The sequence below is a fragment of the Melanaphis sacchari genome, unplaced genomic scaffold, assembly GCF_002803265.2.
Source record: "Melanaphis sacchari strain LSU unplaced genomic scaffold, SCAv2.0 Contig64_pilon_pilon, whole genome shotgun sequence".
NCBI lineage: Eukaryota > Metazoa > Arthropoda > Insecta > Hemiptera > Aphididae > Melanaphis > Melanaphis sacchari.
The window spans coordinates 1,610,708-1,621,550 of NW_020271462.1; the positions used below are offsets into that span (position 1 = coordinate 1,610,708).

The window sequence follows — 10,843 nt, forward strand, 5'->3', positions numbered from 1 at the left end:
TTCACACGATTTTTATTTTTGTTTAATACCTATAATTGTTTAGTTATCTATATTTATATATATGTATATGTGTAGTTATATTACACTGTCGTTCCATCCCACATTCTCACGATTACCTAATTTCGCCGAAAAAATAATAAAATTTGAACATTAAAATACATAGTATCTATACTAGCTACGAACCACAAGTCTTCTGTATGTACGACCGAAGTCGCGTATGTCCACCAGAGGTGGCAACGGCAACACAAAACGCGCACCACCTCCCAGAGACCGCGCCCATCGGGGAGACCGCCTACCCGATCAACTAATATAATCGTGAACGGCAGTTGTTACCACGGTAACCGAGCCACTGCTATAACGACATCGGTAGTGGGGTACGTGTGTGTCGAGTCGTCTGGCTGGCTGGCCCGGGAGTCGTAGTCGTCGTGTTAGTCGGCCGCAAAGCCTATACGTTGCATACACGCACAGCAGGTCGCGCGATCGTCGGGAAAAAAGAAATTAAAAGTGATAATAATAGTAATAATAAAGTTTTGTTATAGTACAAACATATTACTAGAGTAAACGATTGTTTCGCGTTTATTGTGTCCTTGTCGTTCTGTCCGTTCGGTTCCGTTTAAATGACTCGGTAATATTTTATATCATTATATTTCGTTTGGTATATCAGCTCACTACGGTTTTCGACGTCCGATTAAATTCTTCTGTCGTACGCTATCGATATACATAAATTTTTTTTTTGTGACCACATCGTACCTCACATATAATCAGTTATCTATATAATACATACCTACGCGTCCAGTCGTGTCATGTCGTCGTATCGTTGAGTCGAGTGGATGCACAACAGTGATGTTGATCGGCAGCGGTACTACAGGAAACTTCGGGAGTTTCAACGTGGATCATCCGGGCGGGCCCAGCATCATCAGCGGGTTACAAGGATCGCCTCATCACGCGAGCACCGCCAGCCAGCCTCAACAGCATTCGCCGGGTTCGTCATCGGGCGGTGGTGGCGGCAGCGGTGGTGCCGGAGGAGGTAGCGCCATGACGCCACTGCTGCCGTCGTTCGGGTTCACCCAGGAACAGGTAGCTTGCGTGTGCGAAGTGCTTCAACAGTCCGGAAATATCGAGCGGCTGGGCAGGTTCCTGTGGTCGTTGCCTAGTTGCGATAAACTTCACAAGCACGAGAGTGTGCTCAAGGCAAAGGCCATCGTGGCATTTCACCGGGGTAACTTCAAGGAGCTGTATCGTTTGTTGGAGAGCAACCAGTTCTCCGCTCACAACCACCCCAAGCTGCAGGCGTTGTGGCTCAAAGCGCACTATGTGGAGGCCGAGAAGCTCAGGGGTCGTCCGCTGGGTGCTGTCGGAAAGTACCGTGTCCGTCGCAAGTTTCCGTTGCCCCGAACCATATGGGATGGCGAGGAGACCAGCTACTGTTTTAAAGAAAAGTCCCGGATGGTGTTACGCGAATGGTACGCCAGCAACCCGTATCCGAGTCCCAGGGAGAAAAGAGAATTGGCTGAGGCCACTGGATTGACTACAACCCAGGTGTCCAACTGGTTCAAAAACCGTAGACAAAGAGATCGAGCAGCCGAACAGAAAGATGGGTGAGTAATATTCGTTTTATTAATTACATATATTAATAAAATATATCCTTCTTCCGTAGCTCTATAAAATATAATATAATGTTGTTATTAAACCTATTCCGTTATAACGCTCCGAATGTTAGACTCGCTGCAATTGTATACCAGCTTTTCTTGTGACAATGTTTAAATTACCATGTAACAATATTGTGTGACGAGCGCACCCGGAAGACGAGTGTTACTGGAAAATTAACTCGGCCCGGTAATGCTCCCTGAACGCAACCGCAAAACACTTCCTAAAGAGTAATTGTAACAAAATATTTTCATCATCTCCACATAACTTATTATGCATATGTAATATGTATATTGTATATGCAATCAAAAAAAAAAAAAAAAATACAAAATTAAATCATTTTCTAAATATTATAGTGAGTAGTGGCTACTTAAAAAAGCAGCTTTGAATAAATTCATAAATATTGGAAATTTGAAATACTATAGCCAAAACTAATGTATATGCAATTACTATAACTTATTATATATTTTACACTAATTCGATAAATTCGCTCATAGATTAGACTCGTGTTTTATAAATAGTTTTGTTTAAAATAACAAATTTTTAATTAAAAATATATGATCATTCGCATAGTGTGTAAGCTATATTTATATATTACTAATTAGGTGTTATCAACTTAAATTTAGCCCATGAGATAAAAATACTCGATGTTAATCCAAAACCCCTATAGTAAATTTATTGAATAATGAATAAAAATAAAGTACTTTTTGACAATTATTTTATTAGTGTTATTGGTAGGTATTTACTATGGCTATTCAAATTTGAGTCTTAGAAACTAAAATATTGTAGTTGCACTTTAAACATTTGATTCAGTTAACTATGAGTTCAATGTTCATTCAATTATTAGGACAGAAAAAGAAATTATAGAAAATACAATTAATAAATTATTAAAAATAGATATTATTTAAAAATATTTTTGATTTGTAAACGTTTCTGTTTATTTTACAGTAAAAAAAGTTACATTTTATTTAAAACACAAATGTAAATAAAACAAATATTACTATTTAATATTGATTGATTAGAAAATTAATTAATATTTTAATTGAACCTAAAATGTTTAATGAGGTAATAAAAATAATTTTGCCTATTTAACCTATAGACAATAATATCTATAACTACGTTTAATCTATACATTAAGATTTTTATCAAAACATTATTTAAAAAAAAGATTAAATTCTAAAAATTTTGAAAATTTTAGATTGAAAATATTTTATAAAGTTAGAGAAATACCGTCAATAAAATCTCATAATAATTGTGATTTACTTATAAATATAAATTTAAATGTAATAAAGGTACAAATAATATTATAGTGTATAAAGCTTTGAAACCAACTAAATTAAAAAATTAAAGCATAATATTAATAATTTTAATATTTGTAATAGTAAAACATAGTTTTTAAATAAATATAGTTCAAAAAATATTGAAATATCGTAATATAATTAATAAATATACCTACAACGATTGCAACACATTAAGGTCAAATAATAAAATATATAAATAAAAACTATTTTGAAATAAGCGACAAGCTCAATTAATTTCATATCAATTATAACTTATAATTATTAATTTATCCATATAAATTATAAAACGATTATATTTTAATAATTAAAAGTTTGAGAATTAAAAATGTTTATTTATTTTTTTGAATTTGCCTATCTTTATCTATACTGATACACTTTTTAAAATTTAATTAATTTAAAATACGATAAACGTTATACATTTTATCATACTAGATTAATGAAAAATTTATTATTATTATTATATTGATAAGTTCAATATGACCTCATCATTTACTCTCTTAGAGAACTAATTTCTGTAAAATCTCATACTGGTGACCGGAAGCGTATTGTAGTTGACCCTGAGAAAAAAATGATTAGTGAATGACCCTAATCAAAATATCTTTTTTTACAATCCATCACAATAGAGCTCTCTGTAAAGTATTATAAACAGGTACTATAGGTTTATGTAGACTGCAGACGTTAATTTACCGATAATGACAAAAAATATAGCCGCGACAAAGCGATAACTTAATATTGTAAACAAGGCGTAAGCCAAGCGGGCTACAACGACCTCCGGATGATAACGAATTTCATTAATACGGATGTTGATCGTTTAAGTACATAAAATTGAATGAAACGATTATGCATTACACATGTTGGGTTATTACTTTATATTCTGCATGTGTGTTATAGTATATTATATTATATAAATTACACACAATGCCGTCTTTTAACACCCCACTGGGCACTGAACTACCCTCTCATTTTTCTCTCAAGGGGCTAAATCACTGGAATTAGTTCGATAAATCATATCATATGCTCTGAACTCAACGGGGTATGCTCGTAATAAGTTATTCACGTTGTACATGTTCTCCAGATGATATCGACAATTTCGGACACATACTTTTCGAAACGTCATAACTATCTATTACGAGTTATGTTATATTTTTCATTTAAATTCCACATAATATGAGGAATCTTTTTTAAGATAAATATAAAATATTAAAACAGTATTCAGCTTAACGAAAAATAATTTTATAACGGACATTAAATCTTTGTCAAACATAGCAGGTTTAGATTGATAAAAAAAATAAAAAATAAAAAAATAAATAATTTTGATAAACAATGCTTATTGACTATATAATAGCGTATATTACCTAATTAGGTTACCAATCTCAATTTAATACACTCTATTGTAATAATAATAAAACATTATGTATAAACGAGTTTTACAAATACTTTTAGAGTATAATTTTATTTATAATATTTAGTGTTAACATTGTGTGTATTATAATATTAACAGTAAATTATTTTACTAAAATAATAATTAATTACTATAAATAATTCAAATTTACAAAATATAATTTGATTACAGTATTTAATTAAGTAAATTATGAAATAAATTAAAATATCCATTTTATTATTAAATATTTTCAAAGAGTAATAAACATTTAAAACCCTACATTTTAGGTAGAGCCAAAAAAACGTTTGGAATTAATACGATAAAAAATACAACTTTGTTATTTTGCCAAGTAATAAATACTGACATAAAATAGTCTTATATTTTTACTTTGGTACTTAAAAAAAATATGTCATCATTAAAATTAAACTCATTCTGTGTACTAAAATATTTCAAACGCTTTAATGGTAATAATTTACTTATTTTCATTGTAATGATTTAATTAATTTTATTTATGCTTATGATGATTAAGTACAGTACCTATATTTGTCAACAGACAATTTATTTTTGATTGAGTTTTTCAAATGACTTTAAAAAATTTTTTTTTCATTTCATTGAAATTATATTATTGTACATATTTCATAAATTCCCTAAACGATTGTGCATATCTTTGATCTCCGAGTGGTTTTAATTTTATCGCATTTAAAACTTAAGAAGTGATATTGATTATTCCCAAACTACATTTTTGTGTCTTGACCTATGACATACCAGTCTATTTCGTATATTTTTGTTTATGTTTATACAGCGCTTGTCTGCTTTAAAATACGGGACGATATGAAAATGTTTATTATTGAATTTTGCAAACATACGTATTCAAGACAATACTATAGACAGTGAATTCCCATCGTAGTATTCTCACTAACGCACAGTCGAGAAATGTGTTTGTTTAGGATGCCCAGATGCCCAAAAACATATAAAATAAATACGAACCAATAATGTGAAGAATTTCTATATAGTTTCAGTCGGTACGCTGAGTGTTGTCTGTGTTTATAAATATAATACATACAATGTACATTTTATTATACATGTACACATGAATAGAGCGACATATTGAATAATTGATTAAGTTATTTAATTTCGGTTTATTAAAATTTAAAATATATTGATATGTATCATAGTGTTCATTAACTGTTTTTAATTTATTATCTGTGAAATATTTAGTTTTTACATCGTTTAAAAAAAAACAGATCTTTTTATTTTTGAAATATTTTAGTATATTTAATATTTTTTTTATTATTAGACATTATGATACCCACCTAATGTTTTGCAATAAAGAGATGCCTATATTATATATTATTACATAAACTATACATATAAAGTTATTGGAGATGAATCAAATATTTTATTTCATCAACAATAAGAATTATGAAAACACATTTAACGTGTGTGCCGGGTGCCGTGCCCACTAATAAGACATGATAGAATTAAATATATTTTTAGCGTCTTTTGTCTCATTCTTAGTTTATTATTAAGTAAATGTTTAAAAAATAACTCATTTAATAGTGTATCACTACCTGCGTGTGTTGTATCCCACCACCCAAACAACGTAGTAAATTTGCGTTTTAAGCAAAATCAATTTTGTGTTGTCACTTAGTTAATTTCACTAAGTTATAGTCAATACAACTTGAATAATTGTAATTAATATTATTACAACTTAAAGATAAAAAGAAAATTATCTATGTTTTCAAGATATTTATATACTTTTAACCGAGTTATGGACATTTTAAAATTGTTTTTTCAAATCTTCATCATGATTTCTAGTAAATTATAGATCTCTATATGCATATGATATAATATATAATATATTTAAACCTGTTTGTGAATAATACAATATCTATATTTTAATAAAGGTAAACAGATAGTTTTATTAAAACTCACATAAAATATTTCTAAAAAAAAAATATAATTATTATTATTACCTATCGACATAATATCTATACCTACCTATATAATTGGTACTACACTATTTATCTGTTCACACTGTTCGCCACTGCCGTCGCGTTTCGCCGCCGATGAATATCAGACTTTAAAGTAAAAAAAAAAAAAAATACGTAATAATAATATTGATTTATTTTCTCGAAACGGATCTAATATCTCGGTAAATAACAATGTGAGATAAGCTGATAACAATATAAGCGAACATCGTCTTTACAAATGTAATCCGATATTTTATTTTGTCGTAATATACAATATACCTACGTGAATGTAAATGGCGAGAATTGCGTTCTGTGGAAAAATTATTCACAAATGAAGTACGATTTACCTATACGCACTTTCGTGTGTCTATACACTATAATATAATATTAAACATTCGAATAAATGTTACAAATTTTATCTGTATGTATTTTTTTTAAGCAGTTTAAAATGTAAATTTATAAAATGATACTTGAAAACCGTAACTGTATATATAGGTAACGCGTCGAGTGTTTTACACCTATAAGATAGGTAGTACGTTTGAAAGTAGCTATATAATATATAATATGGTATGTGGTATATATATTGTCACATGTAATACTTGTACACTGTACAGTATACTCAACTGAATTCGAGTGTATATACAATATATACATATATATTGATTTGTGTGTACGCAGTGAAAAGAGAGAAGAACAGTTTTTTTGCTGTTTTGACAATATTGTTCTCGATATAATATTATTGACTTTGAGGACATTTAGACATTATACCATCTCATGAAGGGCTATATTATTATTGCCGAAAGACATATGAACAGAATAGTTACTAAAACATATTTTATTAAGTCGAGTCATTTTACCACGGTCTCCCCAATAATAATATATAGTGCAGTTTAGATACAGTATGTATAATATTAAGTATAAATAATATTCTATCTATTATATAGTACAAAAACCCGCACAAAACGATAAGGTTTTACATTAGACGTGATAAAATAATAATAATAATAATAATAGCTGTTAAGGAATGTCTCAATCAAAACTACTTAGGTACAAAATATTATCCACACAATAATATCAAACATGTTTATTAAGGTATTACTCTAAAATAGTAAAATATGTGTATAATTTATTATACGCTATTTACCGGTGACCCTCTCACACCGCCATGTTAAACTTATTTTTGATTTAATATTTTTTTATTAAAACGTGTTCTAATTCTTTATGCACGCTAAAAATGTTTAAAACTTTTATTATTTCTAACAACGGATGGTGGCGTGAACTTCGTGTCAAGGACTACGTGATGTTAAACATAAACAATTAGAAATGCTTAATCCGATGAAATCCGTAACGATTTTATTTTTTTTTAACCTAAGCACACACACGCACGTTTAAATGCATATTGTTGTACACCAATATACTGTTGGTGCTATGCATGTATTTAAATAATATACTAAACGTAATAAATTTGAGAAAACATGAACAAAGTATAATCATATTTTGGAAAGCTAAATACTAATCAATATTTTTATAACATGCAGGTGGAAAATAAATTATGTTCCATAATACACAGGTGCTGAAAAGTTACAACTCACTATAACAGTGTAGGTACCTACATATAAAACGGTTGAAACTTTAAGAATATTTTATTTAAAAAGAAAATAAATCATAGCACGACAATGATTATATATTAATTATATAAGCGTTGATATACAGTTTTCACAGTTTATTTATTAATAAATTGCAATAAACTTATTAATAAGTAAAAAAGCTTGAAAATGTCATATTTTTTAATTGGCTTTTATGAATATTAATGAACCTATAAAATACAATATATAAAATATTTGAATAATTCGTTTGTTAACAAATAGTGAAACAATAATATCTCTTTCCAGTAAAAAATATTATACATATAGGTACCATAACACTATATAAATTGCATTGAAAAAAGAGAGTAATTTGATACGAAAATTTAGTTATTTGAAACGCTTGGAGCACGTGCTGGCACACACGTGATAATGATAAACGAAAAAAAAATAAGACTATAGTAACTGTAAAATAACTTTTATGATATGGGCAACCGTATAATTATTATTGTTATTTAGAATAATATTAAATAGCAAACATGTGAACTTATGGAATCGCGATATCACTAGAATTCGATTGTGTTTTAAGATTTGTATGTGCGAGGTTTTCGCTGCAGCACGTTAAACTTTAATACATTATATTACAATACTACATTTTTAACGGTATTAAAATTCAATAATATCATATATATATAGGTACATTGTCCTATGGAACGCGTTAACCTCAGACGTCATACGTGATAAACATTATTACTATTATTTTAATACCATAACCGATTTCATTCATACAGTTATACCTATGCAATATGTGTACTTAAACGTGGGCACTAACTAAAGTAATACTATCTAAGTTTAGTAAAAAATTAATGTTTATCTTAATACTAGTTTAATTAGCTGTTAAAATACCTTAGTTTTTTCAGTTGATTAAAAAAAAATTTATAAAGTTAAAATAAAAAAAATTTGGTTTTAAATAATGATACATTAAGTACTGTATATTATATGGTTTAAATAAAAATAATCTAATACTATAATTTTTGTTTTATGTTTCTTGATAAAATGACATTGTATAGATAGGCACAAGATGTATGTAATCCACGTAGTAAATAAAAAATTAGATTAAATTTTTAATTAAAATAAATAAAGTTAATTTTATTTTCTATATTATATTTAAATATATCATTTGTCAATTATCATGCCATTTTAATTTAATTATCTTGTGTTTATTTACTTTAACACAAATTCTTTATTTTAATTAACTTTGCTCAACATTGAGCTGGCCATACGTCCAAATTCTATCGAAATAGTGAAATTTAACGAACTATAATTGAGATACAAAATCATTCGCTTATAGGTACATCGTATATACTTATAATATACATACATTATTATTTATTTCCGCTATATATTCTTAGGTATGTTATATATATATATATATATATATATATATACATTTATACATGGTATATATACGAAAAACATGTTATACGAGGCTGCTGTGAGACCCACGTCCCGAAAGCATATTGACGTTTTGCAATCGCCTTATTGTTTGTTCTCGAAATGTACACAAATGGCACATTATCCATTTTACCATTGTGCGGACCGCGTCTACATTAAGTCGCATATATACGGACGCTTTTCCCAAAGCTATTATTTACCTACCATTCATGTATATATATATATTTATATATATATATATATATATACAATGTACACCTATTTTAATGGGGTAGCAAACATTTAGATTCGATATATAGTGGTTTGAACTAAGGTAAGTAGGTAGTATATTTTTAAAAATATTATATTATAGTGTAGAACAGCTTGAATCAACATCTGCGCGCGCATCTAATGTGGACGGATGGATAGCGCCGTATAATAATGTTATTTTGTATAATATAATTCAATACAATATAATATTCTAGTATATTGGTTCCATAACCTAAAATAATGGAAGTCCAAATAAATACTTAAAAATGAGGTAAAGCCAATCAAAACGTTTTAAAATTAATTAAGATTAATTAAGCAAATACATGAGTTTGAAATATTGAACAACAAAAACAATATTTAATATAAATAATATAAAAAAAGATAAAAGCTGTAAATCGTGACGAAATTCACAAGTAGAATATATTAGGAATAAATGCCATAATATGTAGATAATAACATGTATTTACTGTGCTGAGCAGATACGCTATAAAAATAATGTAATAGATTTTAGCTAATTTCATACACCAAAATAACACATTATAATAACAATATTAATATTAATATTTCGATATGCTAAAATACGGTTGTAGAACCATTTTACTTTCAAAAAAATGTTTAAATTATTATTATCAATAAAATTGAATACATGCAGTTATTAATTTCGACATTGTTAATTATGAATCAAGTTGATAAAACATGTATATTATTAAAAACTGTATACCAATGTAAAAAGTTAGATATGTTATTCAAAAATATTTTATCATATTTATTTTTATTCCATTGTATTTCTCAGGTAAATTTGCAAAGAAAAACACACATCATACTATACTACGTTATGATTTTAAGATTAAAAAATACATTTTTGGTTATGACGGCGGTGTATAAGTAAAGCTTTAATGTTTGCTTTTTTATGTAACTTAAACTATATACCTATGTTATGGTTGTACGAAAAAATATTTCTAATAATATTTATTATTTGCAAAAATCGTTACCTTTACCCTTAACCGTACCTATAATGTATATCTAAGTATAGGTGAAATATAAATACGTTTGTATAAGTAGGTAAGTAGGTATGTACCTATATTATAAATAAATTTACAATAATAATTATTCTTCGTGTTAAAAGAAATTGTTTATAAACCCGTTAACCGAAACGACTGTGTCGCCGCACTCGGCTTTAATATATATAAATATTAAGGTGCCTTTACGGCAGGAAGACAGGCCACCCAAAAGTGCTGCACTGCCAACCAAAAT

At 28.3% G+C, this 10,843-nt stretch overlaps 1 protein-coding gene across 1 annotated transcript in view; it reads left to right on the plus strand.

Annotated features, from left to right (window-relative positions):
- Positions 1–401: 401 nt before the first annotated feature.
- LOC112600473 (homeobox protein six1-like) overlaps positions 402–10,843 on the plus strand; it is a 45,329-nt gene continuing 34,887 nt past the window's right edge. The window contains exon 1 of the mRNA XM_025347709.1: positions 402–1,598. Coding sequence (XP_025203494.1) covers positions 844–1,598 — 755 coding nt within the window. The 5' untranslated portion in view covers positions 402–843. The remainder of the gene's footprint in view (positions 1,599–10,843) is intronic.